This window comes from Brachycentrus maculatus, unplaced genomic scaffold (genome assembly GCF_059751285.1).
Source record: "Brachycentrus maculatus isolate JH-2025_06_01 unplaced genomic scaffold, ASM5975128v1 h1tg000190l, whole genome shotgun sequence".
Lineage (NCBI taxonomy): Eukaryota > Metazoa > Arthropoda > Insecta > Trichoptera > Brachycentridae > Brachycentrus > Brachycentrus maculatus.
In genome coordinates this window covers 402,356-426,557 of record NW_028280941.1, presented here as the reverse complement: position 1 = coordinate 426,557, position 24,202 = coordinate 402,356, and the positions used below count along the sequence as shown (strand labels likewise).

The 24,202-nt window shown below is 29.7% G+C and overlaps 1 protein-coding gene across 2 annotated transcripts in view; it reads left to right on the top strand.

The window, feature by feature from the left end:
* The window catches only part of LOC148307741 (protein kinase C, brain isozyme-like), a 286,153-nt gene that overhangs the window by 190,508 nt on the left and 71,443 nt on the right, over positions 1–24,202 (top strand). For both annotated transcript variants that reach the window (XM_088262899.1, XM_088262900.1), the window contains exon 2: positions 19,305–19,336. In XM_088262899.1, coding sequence (XP_088119025.1) covers positions 19,305–19,336 — 32 coding nt within the window. The remainder of the gene's footprint in view (positions 1–19,304; positions 19,337–24,202) is intronic.

The window sequence follows — 24,202 nt, the reverse complement described above, 5'->3', positions numbered from 1 at the left end:
ACATCACACACTTGGCATTAGGCATTAGCCGCAAATAAAATAAAATAAAAATAAAATATTATTTTTCCCGAAGGTTTTATGATTTTATAACTCGGTCTAGTGTGCTTGTTTGAAAAAAAGCAAAATAACCGTGAAAAATATTCCATTCTCAAAGCAATCTGTTCGCACAATACATATTTTCCATCGTGGCAATAAATTCAAATCAATTTTACAAATAGGCGCCAATATTTCAAATAAGCAAAACACCCCAATCGTTCTGAAAGAAAAATAACGTAACAAACGATTTTAACGAAAAATACTCGATTTTAAAAGAACATTTTTGTTCGACGTGCAAAATAACATTTCTTATATGGTTTATATCATATTATAAACGTTAAAAATAAAATATATATTTTAAATATATACAATAAATCAAATCATCATGAATCTAATCATAATATATATAAAAAAAATAAAACCCTTATCCGCACCCAATGGTGCATAGGGCACTGCGTCATATAAACGCAGTGTTATCTTAATCGTTTACACATGAAGGAAAGGTGATCAGCCCTCCGCTTCAGGTACCAGTGAAGGGTAATATTAAATAAATATTACAGTGAAAAAATCACTTATATTTATTTTACCCCCCTTGGGAATCGAACCCGGGACCTCCAGAACGGTAGCCGAGCGTGCTGACCATTACACTACGGAGGTGGACAAAACAAGTACTCAACATAAAATAATTTGTAATTATTATTTTTCTGGCATTATACGATTCACGTAACATTAATCTGGTAATATCTATAGTTAAAATGTAATTTCGTTTTAAAATCACTATAAATATTTTATTATAACTTAAGTATAATGTCTACCGGTTTCGAAGCTAACCGTTTCTTTATCAAGACTGATAAATACTAATAAGAGTAGATATTAATCACTCTTGATAAAGAAGCGGTTAGCTTCGAAACCGGTAGACATTATAATTAAGTTATAATGTCATATTTATAGTGATTTTAAAACAAAGTTACTTTTTAATTATAAAATTGGAAAATCACAAAGTGCTTAAAATATAAATTATACTGGTAATTTCTTTCTGCCTAACCCTGCGGGGAAGACAAGTTAGTTTTTTTATAACTACATGGTTCATTAAAATCTATAAATACTTATTTTTTTAATGTTTTTCGCAGATTCTTAATGGCACATTTTACACACTTTATAAAATAAAACAACTTTGTTTTAACCACTTTTTAATGGTATACTTTTAAGAATTAGTACATAAACCCTGACGATGACAAGGTTCTTGTCGAAATCGGTAGGAAAAAGTGCACCAATAAAAAGTGGTTAAAACAACGTTGTTTTATTTTATTAAGTTTATAAATACTTATTATTTTTTGACATCTCATCAAAGATGAAGAAGAATATGGAAGTCTGGGCATTTACGGGGCTGACGACCGTCAAAGGCTGGTTTAAGTGATCACTTTACACACGTGTAACATTCACCAATTCTACCCATTACTGACAACCACACTACTCAAATTCTTGGAAGTTCTATATATATGAACCAATTTAGAAACCTTGTTCTTGAATCACTAGAACTTCACTAGAGACATCTATTGGTGAGATGTAAAGAAGCTTTTTTTATTAAGCAGAAACTCTTATATTAGTATGTGAGATCCTAATCCTGGATTATAATCACACACATGAGAAACGCCAGAAAATACCATTTTCATTTTTATTATTAAGCTTAAAAATTATAAAAACTTTTAGTTTATTTATCTTTAAAAAAAATCAGGAATTTATTTGGCTATCTCGTACCATATGAACTTGACCCCCCAGCCGTTAGACCTTCAACATTTATGATTTTTTTTTAGTTTAACGGATTCGGGAGGGCTAATTTATACTCGTTTCACTGCGGACATGCATTCGGCAAGCGCGGCGCCACCCCCGCTGGTATTATGAACCGTAAAAGGAACCCGGCCCCCGCCCTTGGAGTCATAACATGATTGATGGTTACATCACCGCACCCTGACTCTGCGGCGCAGACTTACGTAAACTTATTTTCCTAATATATCGGCTCCAATCACTCAACACAGAGTTCAACCACATAACCCAACTTATGACGGCACAGTAATCTATTTATTTATATTTTTATTTTGTTACAGTACGTCAATTTGATAACGTATACGAGTGCTACAAAACAAGTACTTGTACTGTAATTTATTTTTATTTTTATTTTTTTTTAAAGTTTTGTATTGATATTTCTTGGTGGAACTGAATTTTAAATGATGAAATAATAATAATAATAATAATAACCCTTATCCGCACCCCAATGGTGCATAGGGCACTGCTCCATATAAACGCAGTGTTATCTTGATCGTTTACACATGAAGGAAAGGTGATCAGCCCTCCGCTTCAGGTACCAGTCCAGGGTAATATTGAATAAATATTATAGTGAAAAAATCACTTATATTTATTTGACCCCCCCTGGTAACCGAACCCGGGACCTCCAGAATGGTACCATTACACTACGGAGGCGGACAATGATGAAATAATAACTATTAATTTTTTTTCCACATGAATTTTATTTAACCAGCAACTGGGTGTCGTCGTAACCGACATCATCAGATTGATGATGTCGGTTACGACGAAACCCGATTGCTAGTCAAATAAAATTCACGTGGAAAAAATTAAATAGTTGTTTATTTTATTATATACTTGTAATGTTTAGATTTACAAATTTCACATTTGTAATAATACCTGGAAGAGGGATGGGAGGGAGGAAAGTCATTCAAGAGTAACTAATACCACCAACATAAGAAATTATACAGACTCGAATAAAGGACCCTTTCTTTGATGTCTTCAAACACAGTCAATAAATTTTTATGTATTTGAGTTTTATGATTTTACCTTGGCAGTCGTAATTTTTCATCAACAAAATTTTGATACATTTCGTAGTTTTATTGTATTTATTTGAATAAAAATGTAAATATGCGTTTCTTTAAAATCTCAAGTCTCCGTACGTTATTCATAGATTGCTTTGATTTTTTTACAAAACGTGCATTTGAATACGCGCTTGAGTATCAGTTTTTTACTGTGACGGGAAAAAAAAGTATCCTTACTTTTATCCATCCCTTTTTTTCTCTCAGCCTCCTTCCCTAAACTCCCCTTTTCCTTTGCTCTCCTTATTATCATCTTTTGTAACTTTTGTATGGTTTTTTAAATGTCAATTTGTAATTTATGATTTTTAAATGTTCTAGGTGTAATTATCACACTGAAAAACCTTAAAACATAAATTATTTTTGTATCTCCTGTATGTTATGTTTATAATCTAATCATTAAAAAAAATATGTATATTAAAAATTAAAAAAAATATATATATAAACTTTGTATTACCATGTTAGTATTCGGCTCAACACAGGCCATGCCTAAAGAGCCATAATACGTATAATAAATGTGTATATGAAATGAATATGTATATTGAATATATCTATGTATTATGAAAATAAATAAATAAATAAATAAATAAATAAATAAATAAATAAAGTACTATCACTATACTACCCTATACTATATACCATACTATACTTTATACTTTATAATATATACTTTATACTATATACTACAACATTTTGAGTGTGTCCAAATACTATAATATAATCCAGGATTCGGATCTCACATACTAATATAAGAGTTTCTGCTTAGTAAAAAGCTTCTTTACATCTCACCAATAGATGTCTCTAGTGAAGTTCTAGTGATTCATAAACAAGGTTTCTAAATTGGTTCATATATATAGAACTTCCAAGAATTTGAGTAGTGTGGTTGTCAATAATGGGTAGAATTGGTGAATGTTACACGTGTGTAAAGTGATCACTTAAACCAGCCTATGACGGTCGTAAGCCCCGTAAATGCCCAGACTTCCATATTCTTCTTCATCTTTGATGAGATGTCAAAAAATAATATAATATATTACATACATACATGCATATTGATACCGTCGAACGCAAACGAAACTGTTGTGCGGCTTTATTGTGTCAATATTGAGATTAATATACATACTATGTTGACAGTTTTGACATGCCTGACAGCTTGACAGCCTGCAGGGCATTCAAAAAGCTAAGCACCTGTCAGTTGTTTTATAATTTATAATATAAGTGTTGTATATGACAAATGAGTATTGGTTTAAAACAATATTGAAAGAAAAATATCATTCTTTTATACGAGTAAGGTACAACATTTTGATGAGCGTTGATCGTAATTTAAATGAAATTATGATATGACGAATCGATACTTTGACGTATCGCTGACTCCTTTCAACAACGTTATGTATAAAAAAAACTTGATTTCTCAAGAGATCGTTTAAGTATAAAAATATAATACAATGAATTAAAAATAAATATCAAGACACTTATTGAACTTTTTACTGTGCAACAGATCTTTTAAAGTAAAACCTGCATGTTTGTTCTCCAGCTGAAAAATATTAAGTACATTTAAAAAATTATAAAACAATACCTTTTATTCAAAATGCAAAAACAACACTTTCTGCCCTGTAGCAAGTAAATATTAAGTTAAAAATATGCCGCTTTTGCTGGAATATAGTACATTTTCTGAGCATTCCGAAAACATGTACAACTGAAAATTTACGATTTTTGATTTATGGTGTTCTTGAAAGGAGTTAGCGATATTTAGTTTTTTTTTTAAATAATTTTGTTGACAGGTTTTAATCACGCACCATTTCCTTTTTCCGTTATTTATCATTGACAATTTGGAAAAATCTTTTTATCTGATTAAATCGTTGTCAGGTCAGGAGTCAGAATAATCCGCGGGTTTGTAGAAGATGCATGAATGCGAAAGAGGCGAACATTGTTTGCAAGACAGATTAGTGTGGCGTCCTATTCTGTCCATCTACCCTTGCGAGAAAACGACGTATTGGTCAGGTAAGGAGCGGCGTGATAGTTAGTTAGTTTTATTAATTATGACCATAGAGTTTTTTTTTATATAATGAGTTTGTTTTATTTAATAATAAGATCAATTAAATATTCTTTTTTGACATCTCATCAAAGATGAAGAAGAATATGGAAGTCTAGGCATTAACGGGGCTGACGTCATAGGCTGTCCCCGTTCGACCGTCATACCCTGGTTTGAGTGATCACTTTACACACGTGTAACATTCACCAATTCTACCTATTATTGACAACCACCCTACTCGAATTCTCGGAAGTTCTATATAATAATAATAATAAAACCCCTATCCGCACCCCAATGGTGCATAGGGCACTGCTTCATATAAACGCAGTGTTATCTCGATCGTTTTACACATGAAGGAAAGGTGATCAGCCCTCCGCTTCAGGTACCAGTCCAGGGTAATATGGAATAAATATGACAGTGAAAAAATCACTTATATTTTTTTTTACCCCCCTTGGGAATCGAACCCGGGACTTCCAGAACGGTAGCCGAGCGTGCTGACCATTACACTACGGAGGCTGACAAAAGTTCTATATATTTGAACTTATTTTGAAACGTTGTTCTTGAATCACTAGAACTTCACTAGAGACATCTATTGGTGAGATGAAATAAGTTTTTCACTGAGCAGAAACTTTTTTATTAGTATGTGGGTTCCGAATCCTGGATTGGATTTTTTTGTTGTTTTTTTTTTATTTCTATTATTTTTGTTCTTCATATATTACGGATTTTATTTATCACCATTGACATGACTTAGCCATTCATAAATTTGAATACGTAACTGGTGACTCTACCTAAAAATATCCCATTAAAAATTTTATCTTTATTTCTTCCAGTGAATAAATCCGGTAGATGATCCAAATTACTCAATAAAAATATTATTACGAGATTTACATCCAAGCACGGGCGTTCTCCTTTTCAATTTAAACACAAACATGTCTGCCCTTTTCAACTTAAAATAAAAACAAATGTAAATAAAATTCAAAATACCGTTTTTATTTCACTTCGCCAGACATTTTTGCGAGGCAAAGGCAAATATAATTTATTGGTAATCCGAAAGAAAAACAAATTGGGATCGAATATCGAAAGTAAATATATCTACCTTATAAATAAATTGGAAAAGTCAGTAAATTTTCTCACTTTGCGAGATGAAAAGGTGAGATTCGGATATTCTTATTTTTCTTCATCCAAAGTTGAGACCCGAATCAACCTCGAATAAAAGTAATTTGTGTTCAAATGTGATTTTGCGTACCTACCTGGTTGTGTATTTTATATGCTTTTTTATATGGTAGGTATAAATGTAGATGTAAACGTATGTGTGTATTTATCAATCTCTTATTTTACTTTTTTTTTATTTAAAATATATATTTTTTTTTTATCTAAACTAGTTTCGAAAATCAACAGACGTTTTCATCTACAGGTGAAAAGTAATATATACATATGTATATATATATATATATATATATATATATATATATATATATATATATATATATATATATATATATATATATATATATATATATATATATATATATATTATATATATATATATATATATATATATAAATAAATATATATATATATATATATATATATATATATATATATATATATATATATATATATATATATATATATATATATATATATATATATATATATATATATATATATATATATATATATATATATATATATATATATATATATATATATATATATATATATATATATATATATATATATATATATATATATATATATATATATATATATATATATATATATATATATATATATATATATATATATATATATATATATATATATATATATATATATATATTTATATTTATATATCTTTTTGTAAAAGGAAACATAGATAATAATGGTGACGTATTTTAAAAGAGGATATATTAATTAACGTTTTATCAGAATTAGAATTTTTATGTATTTCTAAATTTTCTGAATTGTTTTTGACGTGACATTTATTTGTAACTTGGTGTTTAATTATTTAAAAAAAAATCAACATGTCATTCCACAAAGATAATGCCGAATCAATTATTAATATGAAGTACACTTCATCAAGTGTTTGAAATAGAAAACGTAGACAAAGAGAATAGAACGGCACTCCAATCTGTCATTCACGCATTTTTTCATAAATGTTCTCCAATCATTCCGACTGCTGACTTGACCACGCCTAAGTACATATTTGAAATACCTGAACATGCCAAATTTTCCTCGGTCTTTCTCTACCTTTTATACGAACTACATTCGTCTCATAAATTCAATTAAAAAAACACATTTATGTATAAAAAGTTAATAACTTGGAGGTAATTGAAATAACGGTTTTAAACAACCTTTATAATTTCGGTGTTTCCTTAACAGATTTCAATAGTAAATTTTCATTAAAACACCTCCATTTAAGTAGAAAGTTTTCACGGAAAATAAATTAACTAAATTTCAACTGTTTTCATTCTCGTACGAATTCACTTCACTGGGGGTAGTCTGATCCAGAATTAAGGGTTGGGGAGGCAAATTGCCTTCCGCCGGAACCTGCCCATCTGGCAGCAAGCGGCAGGTAGCGCGGGTCAAGGTAGCCATGCGCCACGTAACACACCCCTGAAGCCTTCACTACCACTAGTGTTGGTGGGATAGGTAGGAAATAATCAAGGGTAGTTGAGGGCGGTCGACCGAAATTTTACCTGTTCATTTTTTTATAACACCCAGAATAGGAAAAAAAAAGCATTCTTAAAAATATTAGATTTAGGTTTTGTACTGACATTTATTTTTTTAATAAAATTTTTGGTCTACTAAAATGTATATTATTAGTAAAAAAAAACACATCAAAATTAATTATGTGACAATTGTTTAATTATTTATTGATTTGGCGTTTAATTTATAGAACTCCATTTTAATTTATGTTTTAAATGTTAAATTAAACACAGATTTTTTGAGTCCACTAAGTTGTATTTTATTGTTAAAAAAAGCATATTTAAATGAATATTGTGACAATTGTTTCGCCTAGTTATGGCATTTTCTAACGAATATGAAGATTGAATGGACTGACGGTCCATATTTATCATTAATATATCGAAATACCCGAATATTGTTTCATTAGCAGAATGTGTAGATTCGCCGGACGTTATCTAGCGTAAGATGGATGAGTAGAGAAAACTTGTAACACATTTATATTAGATATAAGGGTTATCCCGCACTAAACCGTATTTTCACCCAAGCGTTTTATGGCCGTGTTATTGATTATAATGTATTCCTTATCTCGAATAGGATACTGAAAATGATGGAGTTTATGATATTTCAATTTTCAGGGGTCTTTCATTGGATTTTTAAATTAAATATATATTTTTGAAGAAATAGAATAACAAGTTTTTTTTCTCAGTCATTAAATAAATTTCACATATGTAAGTTTTAAATATTCTACTTATCTAAGTATTGGGCAGATTTTTTTTATCAAAATGTATTTACAAAATACTAATACTGTATTTTTTGTAATTCGTTTTACTTGATAAATACCACTTCTTAAAATCTATTATGATACATGTTTCGATGTACAATATATCTAATCATTTTCGAACACCATATCGCTCACTCCTTTCAAGAACGTCATAAATAAAAAATCGTCAATTTTCAGTTCTGCCAGCAAAAGTTTTTGCATTTTGAAGAAAAGGTTTTGTTTAATTATTTTTTAAATAAACTAAATATTTTTCAAATGGAGTAAAAACCTTCAGGTTTTACCTAAAAAGATCTGTTGCACAGTAAAAAGTTCAAGAAGTGGCTTGTTTTTATTTTTTAAACATTGTTTAATTGGCTTTTTTTTTAACGTTACTTTTTTTTTGTTAATGTAATGTTTATTGTTGTAAATGTAACTATTGTTTCTTACATAATTTTTTATATGTAAGCTGTACAATTCCCGAGTAAATCAAATAAAAATAAAGATTGTGTTATATTTTTAATCTTTAAAAACGTCCTCCTGAAAAATCTAGTTTTTTTTTATTTATGACGTTCTTGAAAGGAGTAAGCGATATGTGAAGTCAAAATTTTACAGTTGTGATATGTCCTTGGGATGTTGATGGATGAAGAGGGGGTAGGAACTGATTTTTTTTCAGTGGGAACATAGACAATAGGGGGGAGGCTTTAGTCATTGTCATTTTGTAAAAAAAACATTAAGATATAAAAAATCGACATGATATAACAATATGTATGACGATTTTTCATAACGTTTCATTTTCTACTTACTATCAAAGCCAATTTGTTCATGGAGATTTCGGGAAACAAAATTCTTTCGGGTGCGAATATTTCGAAACAGCGTATATTTAAAAATTCTTCCCTTGTGTTCTGCCGTCATAGTTAGCCCTCAGGCAAAGGTTTCCTGAAAGTATTTCAGTATTTTCAAAAACTCAAGTGTGAAATATCCCTTGCATTGTGGAAAATGTGCATAATTAACCTAGATAATTAAATTAAGTGACTCCACACGGAGTTCATTGTTTTCAGGAGGAATTCCAAACAGCCAAGAAGGAAATCGTGCAGATTACTGTACATGTTTAGTTATCATACGAGTATGTACATCTCGATGGTCCGAATTTTTCACTACTTTCAGTAGTTGGAATTTTAAAATTTCATTTATTCATTCGGCAGTCACTTTCTGGTAAAATCTATTTATTTTTAATTTAACTTATACTTAGTAAATACCACTCAAAGTAAATCTAAAATTTAAAATGGAATTTAGACTTGACATACTCGATAAAGTAGGTCAAGTCTGCCTAGTATTCCTCCTTAGGACCTTGTGTTTAGGGGTTGGTCTGGGGTACACCACTCTGTTTTTGCAAACATCCTTCTCCTGTTCCACATTCATGGACGACTTTTAAATATTTAATTAACATACTTTAAAATGTCAATTTTTCCTCGATCTCCCTATACTCCTATTTCATACTACATTCGCCATATTTTTTTATCGATTTTTCCTCACTTACGTGGATTGACCACATGTCCAAACCATCTCAACACACCTTTCTGAATTTTATCGATAATTTCTTGAATGTTTTTCGCAGATACTTTGTGGCACATTTTATAAACTTTATAACAGAAAACAACTTTGTTTTAACCGCTTTTTATTGGTACACTTTATCCAACCGGTTTCGACAAGTTTCGGTAGCTCACAAGTTGTCACCCGGAGTTGACGTATTCGCTGCGCAATGCTCAATAAAAGCAACATTTTGGAGTTTTATCCCGTTTTTTAAATCATATTTTCATATGGTGTACGTAAGTTTATGGTATCGTAAGGGAAGGGTAATTTAACTATAACATAACTATGAGTATTTTAATGTTTTAGAATTTAGTACATAAACCTTGAGAATGACAAGGTTCTCGTGGAAACCGGTTGGATAAAGTGTACCAATTAAAAGTGGTTAAAACAAAGTTGTTTTCTTTTATAAAGTTTATCGAATATGCTTATCTCTTCCTTGTATTCGTTCCTTATTTTACAATCCAAAAATCATACATCGTTTTGCCTAAGGGATCGCATTTCAACTGAATTCAGTCTACTTTCGTCCTTCTTCTGCCAATTTCATGCTTCACTACCATACTTTAGAGTTGGACCAGGACACCAGGTTTGACACCAGGACTTCATTGTAGACTGCCAGTCAAGCTTTCACTAATATGTTTTTATTTGCTAAAGCTGTAACTGCGTATTTGAAATACTCGGCCGTGCTAAGTAATCCACAGTCTCCCACTGCTTCTAGTACCAACCACATTTGCCTCATAAATTTGTTTTACTATTCTGTCTTCATTCATTCGATTCACATGCCAGAACCATCTCCACACGCATTTCTCAATTTGAATAGTTAATTTCGTGTATCATATACACAATCATGATAATTAAACACGAGGTTTTGGCTTACACGAGGCTGTTTCATATATCACGTCTTGTTACCGTATGTCGGTACATGTTTGTGTAACGTACACGTTCATTACATCTGTCTGTGCATGTTGGCGTTGTACAAATTCTGTTCCGTGTGTTGTTTTACTTGGTACGGTTGTTCAACGGTCCAAGGAGCGGTGTTTTCTTCCCGAAATGTATCGGGTTGAAGGGACATGCGGTAACGATGTTCATTACTCTTCGCGAGACTGGGGGAAGAGTCACGTCCGTGAATTGCTAACAAAAATTACGGAAAATACTCAATCTTGTCCAATGGAATAACTCGGGAAATTTTGAATAAAATATAGTTTTGCCTCTCGTAGTTTGATAACGAAATGAAATGAAATAATTTATTATTATTTATCACATAAGTACTCACCCTAGGGATGAAAAAAAATAAAGACTGATTTCGTCTGACTGACACCTATAAAATGAAATTTTATTTTAACTGAGAAATTTAGATTGAAACTAAATTAAATTTCTTGGAATATTTTTATTTTTTATATAGATTTTTATTAATATAATTAAAGAAGATGATGGATAAATATCTTAATTTTTATTATTATTTTTTACAAAGTAATTTTTTTTAGTAACAAAGAACTACAAGATCCAAAACACCGAAACAAATCAAACAAAACCTAACACATCTATTTTAGTCAAATAAAAAAAATATGCATGTCATAAACAATTTACTTTCATAAAGTTTGTGTCGGGTTGTGGTCCCGTGGTAAGTGTCGCGGACTCTTTTTAGAGTTTTCGGTTCGAACCCACTCTACTACAATTTGATACCTATTTCTCATAATTAACCGCTTTAGGCTCACAGAAATAGTATGAAATTGAAATATTTTTGTAAATAATAAAAACACAAATATTTATCCTCACTTTTTTTTTTAAATGTAAATAATAAAAAAATTAAAACCCTTATCCACACCAAATGGTGCATAGGGCACTGCTTCATATAAACGCAGTGTTATCTCGATCGTTTACAAATGAAGGAAAGGTGATCATATATATATATATATATATATATATATATATATATATATATATATATATATATATATATATATATATATATATATATATATATATATATATATATATATATATATATATATATATATATATATATATATATATATATTTATATATATATATATATATATATATATATATATATATATATATATATATATATATATATATATATATATATATATAAATATATATATATATATATATATATATATATATATATATATATATATATATATATATATATATATACATATACATATACATATACATATACATATACATATATATATATATATATATATATATATATATATATATATATATATATATATATATATATATATATATATATATATATATATATATATATTATATATATATATATATATATATATATATATATATATATATATATATATATATATATATATATATATATATATATAAATATATATATATATATATATATATATATATATATATAAATATATATATATATATATATATATATATATATGTATATATATATATATATATATATATATATATATATGTATATATATATATATATATATATATATATATATATATATATATATATATATATATATATATATATATTAAATCACAACGTTTTGGGTGTGACCGAATGTTAAATAAAATAAAATAAGGGTCTATAGAAAACAAACATTCCAAATGTAACGAGTTTAAGGGGTTTTCTTTTTATTTTCTGGACACATTAACAGATAACACGAGCTGATAATGAGGACACATCCGTGAACGCCATTTAGTGTAAAAATAATACCCTCGTCACAGGCTGCGAAGATAAATACAGATTAATTCGGGCAATTACGTTAATGCCTGTCATCAAATATTAAGCCGCGATATGAACGACCATTAATACAGCGAACCGAACCGATGTGATCCGACGAGACGAGGAACTTGACTCAATTTAATTTGTGTTATTAGTGATGGTTTTATTCCCTAAATGGGATAATAGCATTTTCATCATACGTTTAACGCGAATAAGTCGAAAGTTTGACTAATCGCTTACTCCTTTCAACAACGTCAAATATCAAAAAGAATATAATAAAATGTAAATAAATATCAAGCCACTCATTGAACTTTTTATTGTGCAACATATCTTTTTAGGTAAAACCTGAAGGTTTTTTTTCCATTTGAAAAATATTTAGTTTATTCAAAAAACCTTTTATTTAAATTCAAAAACAACACTTTCTGCCCTTTAGCGGGTAAATATTAAGTTAAAAATATGCCGCTTTTGATAAAGAACATTTTCTGGGCATTCCGAAAAAATGCACAACTGAAAATTTACGATTTTTGATTTATGACGTTCTTGAAAGGAGTGAGCGATATATCAAAAAACTTGATTTTTCAGGAGATCGTTTTTAGAGTTTAAGAATATAATTTTTTACTGTGCAACAGTTCTTTTAAGGTAAAACCTGAAGGTTTTTTCTCTATTTGAAAAATATTTAGTATACTTAAAAAAATAATAAAACAATACCTTTTTCTTCAAAACTAAATATTCAATTCAAAATTAAATTTAAAAAAAATAAATATTTAAACAAATTTCAACAACAAATTGATAGTTTTATATCGTGTAACATTAAATCGATATATGATAGATGTTTCAATGGCGATTAAGGAATAATTGCAAGGCTGAGCACATTAGCATTATCGATAAAAATTAAAAAAGGTGTGTTGAGATGTTTTGGGCATGTAAATCTAATTAGTGAATAATGAACTGTAAAGCACATTTATGAGGCAAGTTTAGTTGGTAATACGTAGGAGCGGAAGACTAAGAAAAAATTCAGATGATCAAGTATTTCAAATACTTGAAAGTGTCGGAATAACCGACGGGTATATATGAGGAGCATTAATGACTGCAATTAAAATTTGCAAAGACAATAACGATCCTAGAACATGTGCTTAAATGGTCAAATTTTATGAAATCGAACTACAACCTTGAATGCCTCAATTACGCCAGCTCCCATTCGTATGCAAGTGAAAGCGGAAAACCTCAGAGACAAAACCATCATGTCGGATCACGGAAGGGCGGCAAAAGAGGATAAAAGTGATGTCCCGTTTGAACGTGCTAGTCTGGAAGTTGGAAGTTGGCCATCCACAATGACGAGGAGCTCAACAAGCTGCCCTCCAGCGTGACGACCATCGCTCAGGAAGGCGTCCTGCCCAACACCTTGGCTATTCTCCAGCCCATGGGATCAAGAGGAAGGCCTTTTCCCCGCTCCAGACTCGACGGCCCGAGACCAATTGACGACGTTTTAATTAATTTATTTTTTGTATATCATTATCATCCTATTATTATTATTATTATTATCTATGTCTTTATAAGCGCCCTTGAGGTAGTATTTTACGAAAATGGCGCTATATAAATTATCCAAATTATTATTATTATTATTATGTGCTGAAAATTGTTTGCAAAAATAGATTTTCTGGTGTTCAAAAATGGTATTCTACTCTCTCTACCCACCCCTGCTGGTAAGCGGAATAATGGTTTTTCAGTTAGTTTGTGTAATATTAAAGATTTAATTATATATCGTGTATTTGTATGACTAACATATCGCTCACTCCTTTCAAGAACGTCACAAGTCAAAAATCGTCAATTTTCAGTAGTGCATGTTTTCGGAATGCCCAGAAAATGTACTATATCCCAGCAAAAGAGGCATATTTTTAACTTAATATTTACCCGCTACAGGGCAGAAAATGCTGTTTTTGCATTTTGAATAAAAGATATTGTTTAACTATTTTTTTAAACTTACTGAATATTTTTCAAATGGAAAAAAAACCTTCAGGTTTTACCTTCAAAGATCTGTTGCACAGAAAAAAGTTCAATAAGTGGCTTGATATTTATTTTTAATACATTGTGTTATATTTTTAAACTTTAAAAACGTTCTCCTGAAAAATCAAGTTTTTTGATTTATGACGTTCTTGAAAGGAGTGAGCGATATGTACATTACAATACATACATTTTCATTTCTGAAAATGTTATGTAAATACAATGTTTATTATTTTAGTTCGTTTAAAACTTACACAATAACAAGTTAGGTGGATATCCATGTTATCCAAGTTGAGATCAATTTTTGATTTAACTTACACATAATGCCAACAGAAGGGTTGAACCCGTCGTGGCACTATACGACCCTTGGACGACCCTTGGGTGGCATGGGATTTGAGTGGTTGGGTGACTAAACACTGAATATTTGTTAAAACATTATTATCTTTCCTTAAAACCTTCTGTTATATCATCCCTTTGTTTTTTGTTTGTTTGTTTATTTTTATTTTTCAATTTTTTAAATAAATATTCCCCTCACCCCCTCATCACCTTACTCGATCCTAAACCCTTTACCCATGTTATTGTATTATTCCATCAAAATGTAATCAGTATAATTTTCTATATTTTTTCAATAATTAAATGTTACTTTGTCAAATAGGTATCAAACTGTACAAACCTTGACCTTTATACTTGCTTGTATTTGTCAATAGAAGATATTGTTTTGTGACAATAAGGCCTCCTATATATATATATATATATATATATATATATATATATATATATATATATATATATATATATATATATATATATATATATATATATATATATATATATATATATTTATATATATATAAATATATATATATATATATATATATATATATATATATATATATATATATATATATATATATATTTCTGCTTAATAAAAGCTTTCTCAAACCACTAATTATGTATGTATAAGTTCCAAAAACTATAAAAGTGTGGTTAATAATCATAGGTAGAATGGTGAATGTTACAAGTGGGTAAAGTGTTCACTTAACCAGCCTGTGACATGTGATAAACCCTGTAAATACCCAGAATTCCATATTCTTCTTCAGCTGTGTTAAAAAACCAAATATCAAAATATCTATAACATTTTGAGTGTGTCCAAATACTTTTGCAAAAATCTGGATTATCTCCAATTACATTATCTGCTCAATAAAAAGCTTCTTTTCATCTAACCAATAGAGGTCTCTAGTGAAGTTCTAGTGATTTAATAATAATGTTTCAAAATTGGTTCATATATATAGAACTTCCATGAATTTGAGTAGTGTGGTTGTCAATAATGGGTAGAATTTGTTAATGTTACACATGTGTAAAGTGATCACTTAAACCAGCCTATGACGGTCGTCAGCCCCGTAAATGCTCAGACTTCCATATTCTTCTTCATCTTTGGCGAGATGTCAAAAAATAATATCAAAATATCATTTTCACACATTATTATTATTATTATTCACTTATGTTTATGGGTGTTTCGGTGACGTAAGGAAATGTTTTAGGGGTGTTCATAGGGGTGGTTTTCAGGTAGAACAAAACCGTGTTAGCCGTGTCGGAATGTAGGTCAACAACCAAGTAAGGGTATTGAGCTGTGTCCTTCAATTTGAATCGCCACATGCAATGCCATGCTTATGATGTATTGCTTTTCTTCTTTTTGTTCCTCGAACAAAATTAAACAGAACGCATAATGTTAAATATGTGATATATAATATACCACCCTCATAAACTAAAATTATTACACCTTGCACCACACAAAGCCCAAATTATGAATTATTTAGAAAATTTAGAAATAGTTTCTAAATTGTTCACCTATGCTTTCTATTTTTCCTTTATTTTCAAATTCAGCCCCCTTTACTAACCCCCCTCCCCTTAACTTATTTTTAATTATGTTTTTGTTATTATATATATATATATATATATATATATATATATATATATATATATATATATATATATATATATATATATATATATATATATATATATATATATATATTATATATATATATATATATTTATATATATATATATATATATATATATATATATATATATATATATATATATATATATATATATATATATATATATATATATATATGTGTGTGTTAGTATATGTATGTATATGTCTCTAATGCACACCTACCTTGTGAAAAAGTTAAGACAGTTGTATCGAAATGGTTTGAACATATCGCTCACTCCTTTCAAGAACGTCATAAATCAAAAATTGTCAATTTTGAGTTGTGCATGTTTTTGGAATGTCCAGAAAATGTAATATATCCCAGCAAAAGCGGCATATTTTCAACTAAATATTTACCCGCTACAGGGCAGAAAGTGTTGTTTTTGCATTTTGAAAAAAACGTATTGTTTAATTATTTTTTAAAATATACTAATTATTTTTCAAATGAGGAAAAAACCTTCAGGTTTTACCTTAAAAGATCTGTTGCACAGTAAAAAGTTCAAGAAGTGACTTGATATTTATTTTTAATACATTGTGTTATATTTTTAAACTTTAAAAACGTTCTCCTGAAAAATCAAGTTTTTTGATTTATGACGTTCTTAAAAGGAGTGAGCGATATGTCAAAAATGAGTAAGGAAAGAGTGTACAGTATCGAACAGATTAATTGAAATGAAACTTTTTTTACTGTATTTTCTTTAAAAAAAATTGAATTTTTTTTTTACTAGTCATATCACAAATTAATATTTAATATTGTATGATCCATTTGGGCTCAATCAAAATTTTTACTGTTGTTGGCATCTTTATACGGTTTCGGCACGTGGATGCCATTTTTTCTCTGGTATTATCATTTCCAGTAGAATTGGATGATACTCCTCGCTATTCATCACCTCAGTCGATAAAAGAAGCAGCCCTGGTCCATAATACGAGGAACACCCCCAAAACATTTTTTAGAGAATGTTGAAAATACGAAAAAAAAATTGTTTCAATTAATCTTTTCGATACTGTAAAAGCAAATATATGGTGCGAGTGTACTTGGAATGTAGTATCATTGAATTATCTATTTTTTTAACGTATATTGGCGAAATATGTTTCAAATGCCAAATGTGCTTCGGTAAGAACGGTTACAAAACAGGCCGAAGTAATTCGTATGTAAAAAATACCAAATTACTTAACGTAAGAAAATTGCTTCATAAAATCCGATTGGATTGCCTGTAATACCTTTCTGGACATTATTATCCAGTCAATTTTATTAATTTAAGCTGCATAATATCCACCCTGTGTCTCGTGTCACATGTGGCCCCGAATGTTTAGTATGAATGTACGTATTTACATATATTTATGTACATATACATATATACAAGGGATGAGGACATTTTCCTATACTGGGCTCGTTACAAAGGCAAATGTTTGAATATCGAATATGTGACATGGGTCAACCCTTCCTGCGTGTGGTGGGAGGAGTCAAAAATAACAACCGTTATTTGAATATGTTGCGATTAGGAGTTATAAATAACGACCGTTATTTGAAAATAGTACAATTCGGAGGTGTTAAAAATAACAGCCGTTATCGGAATATTTTACAATTAGAGCGTGTTAAACATAACCATTATTTAAATATTGTACGATTACCCTTATCCACCCTTATCCACACCCATGGTGCATAGAACACTGCATCGTATTGATGCAGTGTTATCTTGATCGTTACTCACATGAAGACAAGGTGATTACTCCTGCGCTTCAGGGATCTGTCCAGGGTAATATTAATAAATATTGGAGTGCAAAATCATCAATATTTATGTTCATCCCCCCTTGCATAAAAATTCTTACTTTAGCCCTTTTCCATACCCAATGGTGCAAAGGGCACTGCATAGTATTGACGCAGTGTTATATTAATCGTTACTAATACGAAGACAAGACAATCACTGCTGCGCTTCAGGGACCTGTCCAGGGTAATGTTAATAAATATTTGAGTGCGAAATTACCAATATTTATATTTATCCCCCCTGGGGATCGAATCAGAGACCTCCAGCACGGTAGCTAAACACGCTAACCGTCAATTGAATGCTGTACAATATGGAGGTGTTAAGTACAACAACAGTTATTCGAATATTGTACAATAATACATCGTTAAAAATAACAACTGTTAGTTGAATATTATGCAATAAGGATGTGTTACAAATCTGTGAACACATGTACATAAATATGTACGTAAATGTACATTAATTTATATTTTGAAAGGATGGAAAAAAATATTTTTAAGCAATGAGTCCGCCAATTTTTTCCTAATATTCTGTAGCAAACCTCTTAATGGCGTCTCATCTTACACATTATTAAATCACGAGCCTTTTTTTCTACTACGGCATTCTTAATCTGTAATTATTTCCGCAAAGTGGCCGTATATTTTTGTTGTTCAAAAGGTAGAAAGTTTATGCAGGAGCACGATCCCCTTATTTTTGTTTTCCATCTGCTTTTTGAGTGCTATTATTTTATGAATTTACAGCCGCTTCCGCTAGATTACTTGAGCGGAAGAAAGATTTGTCATGTTTAAAATATTAACGTTGTTTTCTTTGTTTCAGGGGTTTTGGAAAGCAGGGATTCCAATGCCAAGGTAAGGAATCATTACTTCGATCATATTAAATTTGTAACCACGTTTTTTACAACAAAACTTAGCCATGTATACAATAATAAGATAATTTTTTTTTTATCGTACATATTTAAAATGTTTTGCAATATTGATAACCGTTCTCAAGGCACATTTTACAAAACTTGATGTATGCATATAAATCAAATGAATGATGAAATTTTGGTAAAGAAGCTTTTTTTGACCAAACTCGAGGTTTTTTTGACCAAATTTTTGCGTTTTTTGTTTTGTGGTTCAGTGAATACTTTGAAGAAGCGTGCTTTTGGTTATTTGTAAATCGTTTTACTGGGAAGTATTTTTTTGTCATGTCAGTTATTTTTAAATGCTTACGTTTAATATAATGCCTTAGTGATTTTAAAGGGTCACTAATGTGCTTAGCGCAGAAAGAGAAACCAATGTGCGTACCACGGAAAGAGAAGCCGATTGTCGTAGCACGAAAAAAGAAACCAGTGTGCGTAGCACGGAAAAAGAAACCAATGTGCGTACCACGGAAAGGGAAACCTATTCTCGTAGCACGAAAAAAGAAACCAGTGTGCGTAGCACGAAAAGGAAAACTAATATGCATAGCACAGAAATAGAAACAAATGCGCATAGCACGGAATGAGAAACCAAAGTGCGTTGTACAAAAAAAAAACATGTTCATAGTACTGGATTATAAATATCAATTACCGAAAGAAATTTATCGTAACGAAATGATGTTTGTAATAATCATAATGATTCGATTATAATAAATTACATATCTGAGTTTTTAATTGAAGTTTGACTCAGTAAATACAAATGTTAATAATGGTATTTACTATGTGAATTACACTAGAAATAGTAGTATTTACCAAGTAATGCTTAAATTAAAAATGGATAGATTTTACCACAAAGGGACTGCCGAATCATTAAATGAAATCACATATCGTTCACTCATTTCAACAACGTCATATTTTAAAAAAACTTGATTTTTCAGGAGATCGTTTTTGAAATAAAAAATATAATACAATATATAAAAAATAAATATCAAGCCACTTATTGAACATTTTACTGTGCAACAGATCTTTTCAGGTAAAACCTAAATGTTTTCTCACCATTTGAAAAATATTTAGGATATTAAAAAAATATATTAAACAATATCTTTTCTTCAAAACGCAAAAACCATACTTTCTGCCCTGTAGCGGGTAAATATTTAGTTAAAAATATGCCGCTTTTTCTGGGATATAGTACATTTTCTGGGCATTCCGAAAACATGCACAACTGAAAATTGTTGATATATGACGTTGCTGAAAGGAGTGAGCGATATCTGAAACTTCTATTGCCTGAACGGTTTTTAACCTGGTTAGTATGATTAATATAATGCCTACGAACGTGTTATACATCACTACTGTGTTTATATTGCTGTAATAAATAAATTAGAATTGAATAATTTCCCCAGCCTTAGTTAATTTTCCTTTATCGTATCGTGTAGTTTCATCGGAACAAGCGTTGATTAAATAAAGTCCCCCCTTAGGTCGGCCGCAGTGTTTACACGCCACCCCGACACCGTCCGCGAGCCGCGAGCAAACGTTCACATTACGAGGTCACACTTTGTGCGAACGTACCCTCACTTTCCTCCATATATCACACGAGAATTATTGCCACCTACCGGCCGTAACCACCTGTTATTAAACATTATTTATGCTTGACCCCCGGTCACACAATCGACCTTCAACCCTTTGAGATTTAAACATGAGAAATGCCAGAAAATATATTTTAATTTTTAATATTTGAGCTTATAATTTGACCAGATAATTTATTCACAACATTTTGAGTGTGTCCAAATACTCCAATTACAATAACTCCTGTATATTTATATTACACAATATTTTCTGGCGTTCCTCATGTGTGTGATTATAATCCAGGATTCGGACCTCATATACTAATAAAAGAGTTTCTGCTTAGTAAAAAGCTTCTTTTCATCTCACCAGATGTCTCTAGTGAAGTTCTAGTGATTCAAGAATAATGTGTCAAAATTGGTGCATATATAATATATAGAACTTCCGAGAATTTGAGTATTGTTATTGTCAATAATGGGTAGAATTGGTGAATGTTACACGTGTGTAAAGTGATCACTTAAACCATCCTATGACGGTCGTCGGCCCAGACTTACATATTCTTTATTGGTATCTTGTCATATCATATCATATCATAATAATATGAAAATAATTCCTGTAATTGGAGATAATCAAGATTTTGTGAACAAGTATTTGGACACACTCAAAATGTTGTAAATAAATTATCTGGTCAAATTATAAGCTTAATAATAAAAATGAAAATGGTATTTTCTGGCGTTTCTCATGTGTGTGATTATAATCCAGGATTCGGATCTCACATACTAATATAAGAGTTTCTGCTTAATAAAAAGCTTCAAGAAAAAGTGATTCAAGAACAAGGTTTCTAAATTGGTTCATATATATATAGAACTTCCGAGAATTTGAGTATTGTGGTTGTCAATAATGGGTACAATTGGTAAATGTTACATCTATGTATGACGGCCTATGACGGTCGTCGGCCCAGACTTCTATATTCTTTTTTATCTTTGATGAGATGTCAAAAAATAAAAGCATTAGTAGTTATTTACAGCTAGATCCGATTCCAACCCGACGTTGGCCAGTACACTACCCTGATTTGACTACCCAAAAATTATTTAATAAAATATTCACAAGCGATAAAAAATTGCTAAAATTCGCCGTTATGTGAATTCGGTAGCAAAGGGTAGTAATAAGATCCATCCACCGTGAAACAGTTCAGACTCGCAGTCATGATATATGGTAAGGGAAGCATTATTATTTTCTTTTTTATGGCTCTTTTGGGAGTCACCGTTCGTAATAAATTATGACTTCTTATTGGTGTGATTTATTTTATTACAATTGTTTCTCTTTTTCATATCCGCACCTAATTGGTGCATAAGGCACTGTGTCTGAACGACCCGGTATTATCTCGATTGAATATATTAAGGCAGGATGATGAGTCCTGCGTTCCAGATTATTTAAAACTAGAAATGAGGAATAGTTGATGAAATATATATATATATATATATATATATATATATATATATATATATATATATATATATATATATATATATATATATATATATATATATATATATATATATATATATATATATATATATATATATATATATATATATATATATATATATATATATATATATATATATATATATATATATATATATATATATATATATATATATATATTAAATATATATATATATATATATATATATATATATATATATATATATATATATATATATATATATATTAAATATATATATATATATATATATATATATATATATATATATATATATATATATATATATATATATATATATATATATATATATATATATAAATATGACTTAAGTGAAGAAGTTTAAGGTAAAAGACTTTTTTGCTTTAAGAGAAAGGAAATGGAGAAGAAATAGTAGGTAGAAAATATGTAATAATAAATACGTATGATATGATTCATACGTCGCTTTACGTACATACTTACACACATTTTTTTTGCACTCAACGTGCGATATTACAATAGTAGGATAAAAATACAAATTTAATTAAATCAAGTTAATACCAACCACGTTCGCCTCATAAATTCGTTTTACTGTTTTTTCTTCACTCATTTGATTTACATGCCCAAACCATCTTCACGCATCTTTCTTAATTTTACCGATAATGTTTTATCACCATTCGAACATCTGTCTTACAACGTTTTGCCACACATTCGTCAAAGAGATCGAATTCAGACTGCATTCAGTCTACTCTCATGCTTCTTTTGCCAGCTCCATGCTTTATTTCCATACATTTCTTTTTCGTTTAAAGTTTAGTTTATTTTTTTGATTTGGCGTTTAATTTGTAGAACTCCATTTTAATTTATGTATTTAATGTATTGCTGATTTTTTGAGTCTACTGAGTTGTATTTTATTGTTAAAAAACTCATTATAATACAACTTAGTAAATCCAAAAAATCAGTGTTTGATTTAACGTTTAATACAAACAAACATTTTATATATTATTACGAGAAATAAAAATACTTTGTGTTCTGATCCACTCGCATTTTTACTAACCAACTAGTTTCGGCAACAACCTGTTGCCCTCTTCAGTTGGTTAGTAAAAATGTGAGTGGATCAGAACACAAAGTATTTTTATTTCTCAAAATAAAATATCAATATGATCCACAAAGTTAATGCTTTCAATATTCAAAACATACATTTTATCCTTATTTTGCCAGCTTTATGCTTTATTTCCATACATTCATTTTTCAGATGACTTCATATACGAGTATATAATATATGTACTTACTCTAATAAAAAGTTTATTATTGACGACGTCTTTACCTCTGAAATTGAATCACATTTCCAAGAGACACGATATCCAATCTTTATGCAATATCCGTACATCCGTATACCAGTGAAGATCCTGTCTGCGCGGAGTATCCGTATATTGCTCGAGGCGAACATAACTTCCCACTTTGATGTTTCTAAATAAGATTCATGATATCTCTGTTTTTATGTTTTATAGTATGTCAATATACCTTTTAATTTTTTGATATCTCATCAAAGATGAAGAAGAATATGGAAGTCTGGGCATTTACGGGGCTTACGACCGTCATAGGCTGGTTTAAGTGATCACTTTACACACGTGTAACATTCACCAATTCTACCCATTATTGACAACCACACTACTCAAATTCTTGGAAGTTCTATATATATGAACCAATTTAGAAACCTTGTTCATGAATCACTAGAACTTCACTAGAGACAACTATTGGTGAGATGTAAAG